The following is a 17,438-nucleotide window of genomic DNA, read 5'->3' on the forward strand; positions in this document are numbered from 1 at the left end:
TAGCTTTTGACAAGGGTGTTTATTGCTTTAAAGGACCCCTGACATTAGACCACAAGAAACCTACCATGTTTTGTTTATGGATGAGGATGGCCCTTCAGTGTAAAGTATCCTTGAGAGGAGGGAAGAATTTATTGGATGCCTCAATGTCTAATTAAGTCCTTGATGTCTTCTACTGTGAGCGATGTTTCACAGATACTCACCAAAAAGAGGATCAGGTTTCCTAACTTCCAGTGTCCTACCTAATCTGCACTTTCCCATAGGTACCACTGTAGTCCACTTCCTGCAGTAGTTCATGGTGAGAGACTGGCTAAAGCAAGTGTCCCACATGTCAATAAACCAACCTGCAATGAGTGGTGAGGCTCCAGCGTGAGGCTGCTAGACTAGCACGTGTCTTCCCCCATTCCTACCAGCTCCCACCAAGTATCATCCTCCTCTGTTAGCCCTTTGAGCCAGTTATTCTGCCCAACCCATGCATGCATGCTCAGTCCCTCAGAAGTGTCTGACTCTTTGCAGCCCCATGAACTACAGTCTGCCAGGTGGTCCATGGAATTCTCCAGGCAAGAATACTGGAGTGGGGCGCCATTTCCTACTCCAGGGGATCTTCCTAATGCAGGGATTGAACCTGCATCTCCTGCATTGACAGGCAGATTCTTTACCACGGGGCCACCTGGGAAGCCCCAAGGGAGCCATCTGTCCAGCCCAGAACTCAGGTTTTTTTGAGGTGTCCATTCTCACCTTCCATATTTGGCAGCTGTGGACTCTGACCACTGACTGGAAGCTGTGATGTCCTCATCTGGAATGTGGCCTCCTGACATGCCCAGAGGATAGCGGCATATAGCTGAACCAAGAAGAACCAAAGAGAAAAGAGAGGAAATGCTTTTATTTTTATTTTTATTTTCAGAGACCGCTAGCTAGGATGCAGTTGATTACTGGACAGGAAAGAGGGACTAAGTCCCTCTACAACCCCAGTTTGACCACTCTGGCTCTCTCAGCCTTTTCTTCCTGGACTGGTCTCCAAGCTTATTAGCGCTCAGTTTTCCAATCATTGACCCTCAGCCAACCCTTTCTTTTGGTCCAAATTCTGACAATCCTGTGATGTGCTGATTTATCCTTTCACTTGGTAATAACTCCGTGGCCTATCCCCATTTTCTTATTAGCAGACATGCATTTCTAATCAGTTTCCCAACAGTGGTAAATCCACATCCCCATAATTACTAGGTACCTTTTATGATCCGTAGCATTTTTTTCCCTTAGATAGCTGATTTCATAAAACTATGGAGCAGAGCAAAAAACTCTCCTATAAAGGTACTGAACACACAGCTTTGGCCCCATCAGCTCCATGCTTTTGCCTCTGGCTAAGAATAATAATCTCTAGAGATGGACTTCCTCCTTCAGCCAAGATAGACTAACAAAGACCAGATTTATTCTCCTGGGTAAAACAACCAAAAAACAGGAATAGTATATGAAAAATTGGGTTTCAACATAATGAATATCAGACAACAAAGGGCAACAATCCCTGAGAGAAAGGAAACAAAGAATATGAGCTCCACAATTGCAAAGCTTACTTCGATGAGAGCATCCAGGCTATAGCAGAGGGAGTGAAAATGCAGGCAGAGGCTGGAGGATTTCCTGAGCTCAGAAGACAAAGAAGAGCCTGGAGAGATCAAGGGGACTAGAGGTCTCAAGACATAAATTGCAATAAAATAGAGGATCCTTAGCTAAATTTAAATTTCAGATAAACAATAAATAATTTTTTAGTATACATATGTCCCATGCAATTTAAAAAATTGGTCTGTAAGAGAAGCAAAGAAATAGTATCTATAACTTTTTAAAAAAATCAATTGAAACAGATTCATAATTAATACAGAAGTTAGAATGGGAAAAGAAGAACACCAAAATACTTATAACTGTGTTGCATAGGTTCAAAGATATAAGGAAAGCTATAGAGGTAAAGAAAAGAAGTAAATCAAATTTCCAGAGATAAAATGTGATATGTGAGCTAAAATACATTGTATGGAATTAAAAGCAAATTACATATTGGAAAGAAAATAATACACATAAAGACAACAGTAGAAACTATTCAGAATGAAACAATGAAAGAAAAGAGAAACAAGCAATAATCAAAAAGTAATCACATCAGTAAGATGTGGAGCAATTTCAAATATCTAGATATACATATAAATGGATTCTGTGAAGAAGAGGAAGGAGGAAGATTGAAAATTATTTGAATAAAAATGGTGTAAAATTGCTTTAATTTGATGAAAATTACAAACTCAAGAAACTTAATAATGTGAAGGATTAAAAAAAATGAAGAAAACTATGCTACAGCATTTCATAATCCAATTGCTTAGAACAGGTGATAAAGAGAAAAATTTAAAAACATCTAGAGGAAAAGGATACTTTATGAACAGAGGAACAAAGATAAAGATGACAGCAAATATCCCATTCAAAATGGCAATTACATGGTAAATAAGATGATTTTTAATGTTATTTATATCTCTTTAAGAGGTAACAGGCTATTTAAACAAAAATAATAACATATTGTGTTTATGACATATACAAAATTAAAATACATGACAATAACAGCATAAAGACTTAAAAAGGAAAAATAGAAGCTATCCTGCTGAAAGGTTTTTTTTATATACTCTATGTGAAGTTATATAACATTATGTGAAGGTAGACATTATTTAGTTAAAGATGTACACTATAAACCCTAAAGCAAGCACTAAAATAATATTTTTTAAAGACTTATGGCGAGTAAGTCAAGAAAAGATAAAATGAAATCATAAAAATTCAATTAAAGTTGAAAAGAAGACAGAATTAAAGGAAACAAATAGGACAAATAGAAAACAAATAGCAAGAATACAGATTTTATGCTAACCATATAAATACTCCCATTAAATAGAAATGGTCTACATATACCAATTAGAAAGCAGGAATTATCAGAGTGGATTTAAAAAGAAAAATAAAAAAAAAATCAAAAAATAAAAAGAAAAATCAAGTTTAAAGTACATATAACCTGTAAGAAACATATTTTAAATATAAAAACACAGATAAATTATAAGAAAATATGGGGAAAATAAACCATGAAAAGTTAATCAAAAGAAAGCTGAATATCAGACCCAATATATCAAGACAAGGAATAAAGATGGTATTTCACAGTGATAAAGGAGTTAGTTCTTTAAGAACACATGACAGTCCTAAACATTTATTCACCTCATAACAAAGCTTCCCAACAAATGAAGCCAAAAAACAAACTGCCAAAAAGTTATCAAATTCATAATTATGGTTGGAGATTTCAATTATTCTTCAACTAACTTCCTTCCAAAGAAGACATACAGATGGTCAACATACGGATAGTATATGAAAAGAAACTGAACATCACTAATCATCAGTGAAATGCAAATCAAAACCGCAAAGAGACAGCACCTCACATCTGCTAGAATGGCTATTATCAAAAAGGTAGGAAGTGACAAGTACTGGCGAGGATGTGGAGAAAGGAGACTGCTTATGCACTGTTGCTAGAAATGTCAATTGGTGCAGCAACTATGGAAAAAAATGCAAAGGTTCCTCAAAAAATTAAAAATACGATTATCATATAATCTAGCAATTCTACTTCTGGGCATTTATCTGAAGAAAATGAAAACCATACTCAAAACTACATGTTCACCCTTCATTTCAATTGTAGCATTCTTTACAATAGCTAAGTTATGGAACAACATAAGTGTTCTTTGATAGGTGAATGGGTAAAGAAGATGTGGGGTATGTGTGTATGTGTGTGTACATACATATATATGTATATGTACATACATACATACACAATGGAGTATACACAATAGGATGATAATCAGTCATAAGAAAAAGAATGAACTCTTGCCATTGTGACCACATGGATGGATCCTGAAAGCATTATGTTAAGTGAAATAAGTCAAACATAAATACCAAATGATTCACTTACATGTGGAATCTAAAAACCAAACAATCAAAAAAAAAACAAGCTCACAGATACAGAGAACAGATTGATGGTTGCCAGAGGCAGGTGGTGGGGGATGAGAAAACTGGGTGAAAGAGATCAAAAGGTGCAAATTTCTAATTATAAAATAAACATGTCATAGGGATATAAAGCACAGCATGGGACTATAATTAATAATACTGTACTGCATACTTAAAGTCATTGAGAGTAGAACTTTAGAACTTAAAAGCTCTTATCACAAGAAAAAATATTTTTGTAACTATGCATGGTGATAGATGTCAACTTAGACTTATTGTGGTGATCATTTCTCAATATGTACAATTATAATTTCAATATATTGTATACCTGAAACTAGTATACTGCTATATGTCAATTATAACTCAATGTTGGAATATTGAAATTATTCTAATAATGATTGAATATTTTAGAATACTGAAATTTCCTGATAGAGCAACAAGTCAAGGGGGAAACAATAACAAAAGGCACCCAGATTGGAAAGGAAGAAGTAAAGCTGTCTTTAATTGGAGATAATATGATCAGTTATATTAAAAATTAGATAAGGTTTATACTAGTGGTGAAAAGTTGCAATTTAAATACCATCAAAAACTACAAAATACTTAGGAATAAACTGATGCTGAAGTTGAAGCTCCAGTATTTTGATCATCTGATGCAAACAACCAACTCATTGGATAAGTCCTTGATACTGGGAAAGATTGGGGGCAGAGGATGAGATGGCTGGATGCAATGGACATGAACTTGGGCAAACTTCGGGAGATGGTGAGGGACAGGGAGGCCTGGCGTGCTACAGTCCATGGGGTTGTAAAGGATCAGACGTGACCGGGTGACTGAACAACGACAACAAACATGACAAAAGATGTGGAAGACCCGTATACTAAAAACTACCCAACACTGCAGAAAGAAATTAAAGATCTAAAGAAGTAGAGCTACACACTACAGGGCTCATGGGTCAAAAGAGTCAATCCGTCCATTCTACCCGATCAAAGTCTCAGCAGACTCTTTAGTATAAATGAACGGACTGATTCTAAAAAGCATATGGAAAGGCAAAGATCGCAGAAAAGCTGAAAAGCTGAAAAAGAAAATCAAAGAGGAAGTACTAACACCAGACTTTAAGACATTATAAAACTATAGAAATCAAGACTGTGTAATATTGGCATAAAGACAGACACGCATACCAATGAAACAGGAGAAAGTCTACAAGTAGACCCACATATCTATGCTTGGTGCGTGCTCAGTCATGTCTAACTCTTTGTGACTGTAAACCGCCAGGTTCCTCTGTCCATGGGGTTTTCCAAGCAAGAATGCTAGAGGGGGTTGCCATTTCCTCCTCCAGGGGATCTTCCCAACCCAGGAATCAAACTGGAGTCTCCTGCATCGACAGGCTGATTTTTTACCACTGAGCCGCCTAGGAAGCCCAGTTCACTCCTTTATTTCTTTTGCCCAAAAGAAATAAAAGTGTATGTTCATACAAAGACTTAGGAGTGTGCCTAACAGTTTTATTTCCAATATGTAAGATTGGGAAACGATCGCATGTCATCAACAGGTAAAGGGATAAACAAATTACAATATACCCATGCCATGAAATACTACTCGGCAGAACTGGGATTGGAATGAAGCAAGTGAGAAGCTGAGGGTGCGAAGTGTCAGGAGGCCCTCACTCCCAGGGTCACGGAAGTGGCGGTGCCTTTGCAGAGGGCAAGCGCCTGCCTCCACTCTGCACCTTAGGCCCCTCCTTTGCTTCACCCTAGTCCCATCTCCACTCCCAGTAGGAACAAAAAAGGATGCTGCATCAATACATACTCAGCACAGAAGACTTTCAAAATATCTGTGCTGAGGGAAAGCACTGAAGAAGCCAGGCAAAAAAGAGTTCATACGGTATGCTTCCATTTATACGTAATTCTAGAAAATGAAAACAAGTCGATCCACAGCGACAGAAAGCTGATCAGTGGTTTCCTAGAGAAGGAAGGAGTGGGCAGGAGGAATTACAAAGGGGCCCAAAGAAACTTCTGGCAGAAATGAATATGGTTATTATCCTGATTATGGTGATGATTTCACAGGTCTATACATATGTCAAAACAGACCAAATCATGCATTTTTAATGTGTGTAGTCAACTGTATGTCAGTTGTACATCAGTGAAGTTATTTTTCAAAAAGTAACCTCTGGAATGGGATAACACATTAAGATTTTATTTGCATATTTTCAAACCCCTTTTCAAAGCAAGTAGCCAAGCCTTCCTGTTCCTTCACCCCTTGGAAGATTCATGTTTACAGGGCAGAAATAAGAAAGAAACTTCTTGAAAACCAATGGCTTCCTAGAAAGCCTGTGCTTGTTAAGGGACTGTAGCACAAAGTAGAGATGGCAGGAAGACAGATGAGATTTCCCTAGGCTGGAAAGTGACAGAGGTAGGGAGATCACAAGGCTAGCAGGAGCCAACTCCTTTCCTAGAAGTTCCCTGGAGTGGCACAAACTGTCAAAGAGAAAATGATTCCATGTGAGCATTGTGTCCAAGGTTGGCACAGAAACAGCCAAACTGCTGTCCTTGGGAACATGGCGGGCTTGGAAAATAGTGACATCCACTGTAATAATGGCAAGATAAAGGCAAGAGGCCCATCTGTGTGTCCCGCATATAGCACAGCTCCTGAATTCTTGTCTGACCCTAGGGGAAGGATGATTCTGGGCCAGCTGACTCTCCCAGAAGTAGTATAATTAAGCAAAGTCATATATAGGCAGCTTTGGCAAAAAACATGGCCATATACCCACTGAAACTCGTCCATGTTACTGTCCACTTCATTTTCCAAGTCAGATTTGAATCAAGAGATGAACATGGGGATTTAGCTTTGCCTGTTCTTATCAAATGTATAATTTCTCCTTCAGAGGTGATTGGTTCCACAGATAATCATTATTCTAGACCCTTAAATGCAAATCTTAAGTGTAAATCTGGGAGTTTCATGAATGAAGCATCAAATTCTCAAACTCTGAACTCTGCAGAATGAGAAATCGAAGGGAGGAGTAAGGATTAGGAAATTCTAATACAACATGCCAGTGAGCCAAAATTACTAATGCGTGAGGTCAACATACATTTCAAAATCACACACAGGGCATGGTCCTCTCTTCTGCTCGAGTCCATCATTCAGCAAAAGTGGTACCCTGACTCCAGGTCTGCTCCAGCCCCCTGCTTGAAACTTCTCCTACATGTTGTTGGGTGTACTAAATATTTTAAACTTTAGCACCAGTGACTTAATGGCAAGGAACGGCTCCTGAAGGTCTAGCCCACAATCCACACGCCCTGGTCCAGTCTCCCAGAATACTTGCGCGGGCGTCTGGGACACAAGTGCAGCTACTTTACTTTGCTTTCCTTTTGCCACTGTCCCTTGTGGGTATATTCCTCTCAGGCACCTCCTGGGGAGGGGGCTGAGCTGGCCAAGGCAGGGATTCCTGGCTCCTTTGGCAATCATGCATGTCACAGTGCCCTCAACTGCCATCTTGACCCCTAAAATACAATTCTTCACAGTCTACAAAGTGCTGTCCAAGTGCCTACCTCATTTCACCCTTCCAATAACCCAGTATGATAGGCAGGGCATGTACTATTATTTTCAAATTATATATGAGGACACAAACTGAAGTCCCATGACTATTAAGCAGCAGGGGTTTGACTTGGATCACATTTCTGAGTCCCAACCCAAAGTTTGTCCCGGCGCACCAGATTGCCCCTCTGCTTTAGCAAAAAGAGTGACTGGAGGCAAGCTGTCTCTCCCGAGACGCAAGCTGCTCAGCAGATGCGTAAGAGAGCTGCTCTCTGGAACTCCCCTCTCCCTTCTGAAACCAAAGCTTTGTTCCCAGAGACAGTCCTACCCCCAACATCACCCCCAGCGTGAAAATCTATTTGTTGGTGTATTGCTTTCCAAATCTGTGCGGTTTTTAATTCTTATTTTTATGAATTTGCTCAATGAATTGGGGGGAGTTTTGTGGTGTTACAGTAGCAGACAGAAGAGAGAGACAGAGCACCTTTTGTCACAGAGTTTACATTCTCGGGTGGGAGAGAAGACAGCAAGTAAATAAGTGTCTAATCTGAGAGAAGATGGTAATGTCTGTGAAGAAAATCAAGTGCAGGAAGGGAATGGGTGCTCTATTGCATAAGAAGACCAGGAGGATCTCTGAGATAAGGCAACTGAACACAGAACTTGCTGAAGGAAGACAACAGGCCAGGTGGCGTCAGAGGGGGACACGCTTCATGCAAAGGGAACAGGGAACGCAAGGAAGGAGTGTTTCTGGTTGGTTGCACCTGCAGTGGAACGACTATCCTAAGTTATTACCTAGCGTCCTCCTTTGGCAGTCTAATTGTACTCAACTAAAGCACGCATTTTGGAGGGCAGATAGTCCCGCTTTCAGTAAATCTCCCCTTCCTCTGACCTCTGACGTTTCCAGCATCTCTCTTACAGCAGTTGGCACACACTGCTAGGTCACACTTGTGTCTAGTCCTACCTCCCTATAGATGGCAAGCTTTTGGAAGGAAAAAATAAAAGGACTGTATCTTGTTCATTTTGCTTTTATTTCTCAGTGCACATCTGGGGAGAGAATATTTGCTTTAAAACATTTATTGAAAACAGAAGGTAAACCTTTGAGATAGCTATAGCTCAGGAATAAAAAGAAAGCTGAGTAAAATATTCTTCCTCCAAAACTCATTCCTGGGTCTTTTCCATTTCAGCCAACTCCATCATTCCAATGACTTGAGCCAAAAATCTTGAGGCCCATCTTTGACTCCTTTCACACTTCATATCCAGTCCACCAGCTGATAGGAAATTCTGTTAGCTACTCTAAAAATATTCCCATATCCCATCTACCTTTTGCAAATACTGTGCTACCAGTCGAGGCTGATTTACTGTCCTCTATCACCACGAATAGAATAAGAATCTTCTACTTGGCCTCCCATCATCCACCCTACCCTTCCCCATGTATCTACTAAAATATAAATGAGATCATGTAAATCTTCTGTTCAAAGCTCTCCATTAACTTCCCATCTCACTGGTAATAAAATTAAAAATCTTTACACATAACCCGTCCCCTGACTGTCTGGAACTTCATCTCCACCCCACCCTTCCCATCAGCCACAGTGGTTTCCTTGCAGTTCTTCTCACACATGAGGTGCTTCTTTTTCACAGATCTGCATTTACTGTTGAAGTATTTAACTTAATAACATAATTATCTTTACAGGGTGGAGGAAAGAGAAGTGGAATACCGTATTTCCCATTTTTTTTTCCCCACATGTGAACGTCCCTAAAATCTGAATGCATCTTGCAAACAAATAGTGAGTCATGGGTCATCAGTATTTTTTTTCCTTAGAGGCACAGAAAGCAATGACACATCTTAGAGTCAGCAGTTTCTTAAATTCGATGAAATATGTAATAATAACATTCATTTAGAAGCACTTATCAAGGTCAGGCAACAAGATAAGCATTTTCTTACTCATTATTTCAGGTTTCCCACTTATTACCCATTTTACTGGTAAGCATTTAAATAATTGCCCAAGACCTTTCACCGAGTAAATACTTACTCAGATTAGAATCTGGCTCTAGAGTCTGTGACCACACTAAACTATACAACCTCTGAAAAGCAAATGATTTCAGATTCATTCCTGGCTCCACCACTTAATCCATATGGGATCTGAGCAAACCCCACACCCTCTTTGGGTCTCAGTTTCCTCCTGTGGACAGCAAGGGAGTCAGAGTAGATGTTCTTTAAGGCAGTGGTTCCCCAAAGCCAGTCCATGGACCAATTGCTTTAGAATTGCTTGGTGAGGTTCTAGAATACACATTTGTGGCTCTGCCTCTGAAGCTGAGCCCAGGAACCTGCATACTTCTGAAGTTTTCCGGGTGATTCTGCTGTGCAGCCAGTCTTGGGAACCACTCTGCTCCCAGATCCCTCCCAGCCTGAGCACCAGATGATCTTCTGGGGCCATGCCGGACAGAAAGAGAAATCCATGTTCACCGTCCCACTGGGCTTTCATTCCTGGCTATCATGTATCTCTAGACACTGAGCTGTGAGTGTAATGAGAACTGCTTCCTGGAACATCTAAAGTAAACCAGAAATCGGGAAGGGGGTTCGCCTGGGGTGAATCATGATATTCTTGCAAATAACTTCCCCATCAAGGCATAGCTTATCCTGGGAACAGCAACCAAGAAGTTTCCACAGAGCTGCTGCTGCTATAGCTGCCTTCATGAAACATTTTGGTTCCATTGTATTTCCTAGGCTCAGGGACCCTTTCTATTTTATGGTCTAACTAAACTTATATGGGAATTTACCCTAGTTAACAGAGAGAGAGAAAACCTGAGATCCCACCTGAGATACTGTCTTTGGTACAAAGGAGTACCAACTCCCTTCCTCAAGGTTCTGGTCTCCTTATCTATCACTGTGTTAGAGCTGTGGTCCTCTGAGTGTGCTCCCAGGTCCAGCAGCACCAGCATCACCCAGGAACGTGTTAGAAATGCAAATTCTCAGTCCCTACCTCCATCCTACTGGATCTGCAGATGGGGCCCAGCAAAGGCGGTCCCTCAGCCCTCCTGGTGGCATTGATGCACAATCAATGTGCATCCATTTTGTTAATAAAGTTTGATAATTAGAGGAACTGGGGGAGAAGATGAGGCTCCAGTTCTTCACATAAAAAATGCTAAATGTCTCGGAGCCCCCTCCTCCTCATCCCCTCCAGTCCTTCCATCACAAAAGGGTTTAAGCCCAAACTGTGTGAAGACAGCAGAGTGGCAACAACTTTGGCAAAAACTAGAAGGGTTCTCCCTGAGTCGGGGGAGAGGGGCTGCGATCTCTGAACCTCTGCCTGGAAACTGATACAAAGTTTTTGGAGAAGAAGAATTCAGGATGATAGGTGACATGTTATTTCTGCTAAGAGGCAATCAAGAAGTGAGATGTAAACGTGGCCTCTGAGAATCATCTGGTTCATCAGCAAATCCCTCAAATTTATTGGTTTGGCCAAAAAGTTTATTCAGGTTTTTCCATAAGATGGTGTGAGGAAATTAACAAGATAGCGCCAGTCAGGCTCTCCCACCCCACGTTCTGTAAACAATGACTGTGCATGGTTATGTAATGGCTGAGATCATTTATAGCACTGCACATGTGTATCACGAGGTACTCGCTTGGCCGCGGGCTACTGTGGGCAGCTCACCTGCATGCGCTTCACCATGAAAGCCCTGGCTGCCGCCACACTGGGGTTGTGTTGGAGCGACAGCGTGACTATGTTATATGAGGTTATGTTATGGTTGTGCTACAGCTGCTGAGTCAGCCAGGAGAGAGGCTGTTACAGCTGCCTTGCCAGCCAGGGGAGAATAATTGTGTCTGCAGTTCCGATGGCTCCTTGAGGCTTCTTCCAGCCTCTTAGCTCATGCCTTGCCTACCCTGGGTTCAGCGAACAGTGCAAACAGTGTGAACAGTGGGACAGACGGTACAGAAAACTCAAATGAACTTTTTTGCCAGCCCAATGAAAGTGAAGGTGACAGTCACTCAGTTGTGTCCAGCTCTTTGCAACCCCATGGGGTAGTCCATGGGATTCTCCAGGCCAGAATACTGGAGTGGGTAGCCTTTCCCTTCTCCAGGGGATCTTCCCAACCCAGGGATCCAACCCAGGTCTCCCGGCCCTGCAAAGAAATAGTGGGGAAGGGGAGAAATAGCTGAACTTAAAAAATTTGCCAGTTCAATACCTCCTGCAATTTTTTTAAGTTCAGCTATTCCTCCCCTTCCCCACTACTTCTATGCAGGGCCCAACCTCCGCCACCTCATGCCTGGAATACTATAATACCTTCTAGCTCTTCTTCCTGGCTCTCCTATTGACCCTTCTCCATACAGTAGCACAAGTGAGCTTCCTGAAGCCTGGCATTAACTGAGTCCTTAATAAATATATATAGGTAGAAAAACTAGTAAAAGAAGAATTTTGTATTATGTTGTTTATTATTGCAGAACTTAAAAACATGTTGATGTAAGTCAAGCCAATATTATAAAGCAATTAATTAAGAATAAATAAATACATAAAAATAATAAAATAAAATAAAAATTTTTTTAAAGAAAGAAAAAAAAAGGCCTAGGAAGTCAAAGAAGGATAACCCCTACTAGTGACATTTAACCTGGCAACAGATATCTGAGACTTCCTTAAAAGTCTGGGCCACTATAGGGCTTCCCTTGTGGCTCAGACAGTAAAGAATCTGCCTACAAAGTGGGAGACCTGGGTTTAATCCCTGGGTTGGGAAGATTCCCTGAAGGAAGGCATGGCAACCCACTCCAGTATTCTTGCCTGGAGAATCCCCATGGACAGAGGAGCCTGGTGGGCTACAGCTCATGGGGTCACAAAGAGTCAGACATGACTGAGCAACTAACACACACACACACACACATCTTTTTGTTCATGAATTTAACAAGTTTGTTGTTCAGTTGCTCAGTCATGCCTGACTCTTTGTGACCCCATGGACTGTAGCCCACCAGGCTCCTCTGTCCATGGGATTTCCCAAGCAATACTGGAGTGCATAGCCATTCCATTCTCCAGAGGATCTCCCTGACCCAGGGATCGAACGTGGGTCTCTTGCATTGCAGGCAGACTCTTTACCATCTAACAGAGAAGCCTGACAAAACTATGGAAAACATGAAAACATGGTATGAAGATAAAAGTGATGGCAGGAAAAATTGGGACATTCGTTTAGGTAGCAACCTTCACCTGAGATTTTCCATTTTACTTGTGCTTATTTACTTCCTTACTGAAATTGTAAGCAATTTTGAAAATACTAATTATATCAGGTTTTTTCTTTTCCCCCTTACCACCTACAAACACCATGCATTTAGCAATTAAATAAGAAAGAAAGAGGTAGAGTGATGGGTAGATGGATGGAAGGATGATTTCAAGGATGGATAAATGAAGTGTGATCTTAACAACATGTTGAATTCTTCAGAGCAGGTGTTACAACTGATCTGCCCCGGAACCTCTCAAAGTGTCTGGCCATAAAAGGCACTCAGCCCATGTTTGCTGAGAAAATTACCCTGATTAGCAGCATTTCCCTGATGAGGGTCAGGATTGTCAAAGGGAGCACCATCTCATTGCCAATTCACAACAATCTCTAGAGGACAGTGCTGCAAGAGTGCTTTGTGGGCATTTGCATGAGAGGATGGGGAAACAATGGAAACAGTAAGAAACTTACTGTCTTAATAATAAAGAGACTTTATTTTGGGGGCTCCAAAATCACTGAAGATAGTGACTGCAGCCATGAAATTAAAAAACATTTGTTCCTTGGAAGAAAAGCCATGACCAACCTAGACAGCATATTAAAAAACAGAGACATTACTTTGCTGACAAAGGTCTGTCTAATCAAAGCTATGGTTTTTCCAGTAGTCGTGTATGGATGTGAGAGTTGGACTATAAAGAAAGCTGAGCGCCAAAGAGTTGATGCTTTTGAACTGTGGTGTTGGAGAAGACTCTTGAGAGTCCCTTGGACAGCAAGGAGATCAAATCAGTCAATCCTAAAGGAAATCAGTCCTAAATATTCATTGGAAGAACTGATGCAGAAGCTGAAGCTCCAATGCCTTGGCCACCTGATGTGAAGAACTGACTCATTTGAAAAGACCCTGATGCTGGGAAAGATTGAAGGCAGGAGAAGAAGGGGTTGACAGAGGATGAGATGGCTGGATGGCATCACCAACTCGATGGACATGAGTTTGGGCAGGCTCTGGGAGTTGGTGATGGACAGGGGGGCCTGGAATGCTGCAGTCCATGGGGGTCTCAAACAGTCAGACACGACTGAGTGACTGAAGTGAACTAACTGCATGAGAGGAAGAGAAGTTCTGACCAGATTATTAGTCAGTAGAAGATCCCCAACTCAAGCCAGAGTAAAACTCTGGGCTACAAGTATTACAAACCTTCTTCAGACAACAGAGCAGAGCTGTAGGTCTAGAAGCTGAGACCAAGGAATATAACATGAAGAAAGGGAGTTCAGAGATAAAAGCCATCAAAGCAGCCACGAGGCAAAGCTCCTTGATGAACTGGTATTCCCAGGGGCCTCAGAGAAAGGACACAGGAAAGTAGATGAGCTGATCTTGGATGGCCTTCCTCATCCTAGTGGGTCTTTGGAACCAGGATAAACCTTGGCCCTCAGCAACCAACGTGGCACTTCTCAGCGGGACCAGTGTGGTTTTCCCATTGAATGTACCTATTTTTGGCAAACTCCTTCTGTGGAAGGGATCCCAGCCAATAGTGAAGACTCAGAATTGCCAAGTCGGCCCAAGTCCTAAAAGTCAGGTCCCCTTACTTTCCCCCAAGCCCACTTCATTGTTGATCAAAGCCCACCCATCTCTCTCTGAGCTTCGCATTATGAAATATAAAGCAGCATGAAAAGGTAGAAAATCACAAAGGGAAGCAAGAGACCCTGAAGCAAAGAGGCATCACCTGATTTTGCCTGCTGAGTTGTCTTGGTGGTTGCCTACGCTTCCGTTACCCACCAATCTCCCGGACAGAGAAGCCAATTGACTTTTCCAGTTTCCCAGAGTGGAAAGTTACTAGCACAGGCTGCTGCATGCCCAGGCAGCAAGGCGGTTCATCCTGAGCTCTGGTGGGGCCTGGCAGGCAGGCCGAGGAGCAGCAGCTGCCACCAGGCCCCAGCTTCCAAGAATTATTTTCACACTGTGCTGCCAAAGTTGAGAGCCTGAAAGGGCCGCTTGTTTCATGATGTTTACCATCTCACTGTCAACTCCAGACCACAGGCTCTCCCCATCAATGAGTGTCCTATATGCAGCTTCCAGGAAAACACACGCATGGCACACAGGCCTGAGGCCACGGAGAGCGGACAGCTGGGCCTCTCTGGCATGGGGCAGGTAAGACTGCTGGGGGAGGGGCTCAGCTATTAGGGTCAACCAGGGGACCCAAGGCAGTTGATGACCTAAAGGAACATTTGCAATCATGAAACTTTAGAGCCAGGCCTTCAAGAAATCAATCCTTCCAATGGCTCCATGTTAAATATCAGAACCTCTGAGGCTCAGAAAGGTGAATTGACTTAGTCAAGGATGAACAGCTGATTAAGGTAATCAGGACTGAAAGTCAAATCTGATCCCTGGTTCCTCTTTCTTCAAGCCCAGGCTACCATGACCTAGTTTTTCCAGCTCCAGAGAGGACAAGGTGGTCTAATTAAAGAAGCTGTCATTTGGGCCCCTTCTCTCCAGAAACCCTGCTGAGCAGACTGCTTCAGACTTGTTCACTGTGCAAGTAAATATCTACATACTGGGATCTTGCTAGGTGCCAAGGAAACTTATTTGGGTTCCTCTAAGTACAATGAGGCTATTTTGCCAAGACCTCTTTTGCCCAAGTCGAAATTTCCCTTAAGAACAGCCCTTTAGAATTGCAGTTTTCCTAAAAGCCTAAAATACTCTCGAGAAACAATTATTGCAGAACTCTGGAAGAGGGGTCCCCAAGTTGTACTGGATTTCTGGGTACTAAGATAAGGATTGGATAAGGCATGTTAGACTTCCTGGTTAACAAAGTCAGTGAAAGCCTCCTGCGAAAATAGTGTGTCCTTTCCCGCAACAAGGAGGTAAGTTGAGACAGCTAGGTAGCTATGAGTTAGGAGTTGAGAACAAAGTTGTGGGATAGTTTAGGATCAAAAGAGGCCTATGCTTAAAATTTGATTCTGCCTGTTCCAAATTGTGGGACCTCAAGACAAGTTACTAAGCTTCTCAGAACCTCGACTTCCTAGTCTTAAAAAATCCTGCCAAGCAAGGTTGTTGCAGAGATTTAATGTATAAGGAACTTAACAATTCCTTGAAGGCAATAGGGCTCAATAAATGATATCCAGAAGGAGAGGGGATCATTTATTTTAAATATTACATTCACTCTTTCTTAAGCAATTTAGAGGTTTTATGGCCTTAGGAAGATTAATTAAGCTTTAAGCCTCTCAGTTTTATAGTAATAACAGTACTTGTTTATGAGAAAATATGAGTATATATGTCAAGTACTTGGTAATGTTTACAGCAGAGTAATGCTTAGAACAGTAACATTTAATAAAGGGTAGGTGTTATTGATTTTTTAACTATTTTTACTCTGACTCATTCTAAAAAAAATTGGAACTGGATTCCAAAACTGTACAATATACTAAGTAAATAAACAGACAAACAAATAAGTGTAGAAATGCAGATATGGGGAAAGAGAATAAGGACATTAAGGTAAGCTGGAGCTAAGGTTAATACCCAAAATATAATCAATATTACGTTTGGTTCTATACACTCTGCTGGTGATGGGCCTCAAATTTGTCTCTGAGCTTCCTACTAACCAATTCAAAAAGCAAAGCATAATCAGTTAACATGAATCACAGCAACAGCAAGGTAAAAGTTAACTTTTTATGTTTGTTCCCAGGTGGGATGGAGTAGCTTATAGTAACTAACACTCCCCTTGAAGATAACTGGAAGGACTAGATAAAATCTATAAATCGTCTATTTACAGGCATCCAATTGCTGCTGACAGAGTGAGAAGAGAGGAACTGAAGATTTGGAGAAGGGGAGTGAGAAGTAGCATCCCCTCTGCAGTCACTGTAACCAGCTGCCAACTGCAAAGAGCAAAGGCAAGAGGCTGACCCTGGGCTTCACACTGGCAGAGGGTCACTAGAGGATAAAAGCTCTGAGTTTTTGAAGGAGGCCTGGGATCCTTCTAGCAGGCAGCTTTTTTCTTGTTCAGCACATTTGCCAAATGCTGGGGTTGTATAAGAGAGGCAGTGTGAAAACCTAAAGAGACACCCTCTGAAAAGCTGAGTTTTTGAATCTGATAAAGATTATAGTTCAGGACCCACCAGGAAGCGAGGCCACAGAGAAAACATGGGAGTTTTCAAAAAGCCCTGAATGACCAAGAATCCAAGTTTAAACCCTACCAATTGCCCAAAGTGAAGATAGTCTACCCTACTATGTAAAGGCAGATCCAACTGCTTTCACTGTTAGCCAGTCTGGACTTTGGGTTCACATCCTCTTAAGAAAATCAAAGACCCAAACACATTTCTAAAGAGAAGACCACCCAAGCCTCAGAGAACTGGGACAAGCCAGTTTTCTACCTATATGCAGGGCATCTTAGTGGTCATGAATGTAGAAAAATGTCTTTAACGTTACCCCAATATTTGTAAATTTCTTACTCTTGGCACTTCAAGAGAGGAATTCAGATTCATCCTCATAAGATCAATTAAGGATTAATTTTACTTATTGAAGAAACAAAAAGAGTAACCAGAGATTTATCATGTCGTTATTGCTATTATAGCTAGTAGTAACAGTAAGAGCAGTAGAAGTAGTAGCATTGTACAGTAGGAGGAGAGGCATCCATTACTATTAAGCAAGTTACACAATAAGAAGCTATAAAAAGTCCTAAATATTGGTTTAACCTACTTAGAACAAACAAACTAATATTGTAGCTTTCTCAAAGTGGTTTTAGCCTAT

The 17,438-nt window shown here is 41.4% G+C and overlaps 1 protein-coding gene across 4 annotated transcripts in view; it reads right to left on the reverse strand.

The window, feature by feature from the left end:
- DDR2 (discoidin domain receptor tyrosine kinase 2) overlaps window positions 1-17,438 on the reverse strand; it is a 172,619-nt gene that overhangs the window by 48,168 nt on the left and 107,013 nt on the right. For all 4 annotated transcript variants that reach the window (XM_043876640.1, XM_043876639.1, XM_043876638.1 and 1 more), the window contains one exon: window positions 736-838. In XM_043876640.1, coding sequence (XP_043732575.1) covers window positions 736-838 — 103 coding nt within the window. The remainder of the gene's footprint in view (window positions 1-735; window positions 839-17,438) is intronic.

Source organism: Cervus elaphus, chromosome 20, assembly GCF_910594005.1.
Source record: "Cervus elaphus chromosome 20, mCerEla1.1, whole genome shotgun sequence".
Taxonomy (NCBI): domain Eukaryota; kingdom Metazoa; phylum Chordata; class Mammalia; order Artiodactyla; family Cervidae; genus Cervus; species Cervus elaphus.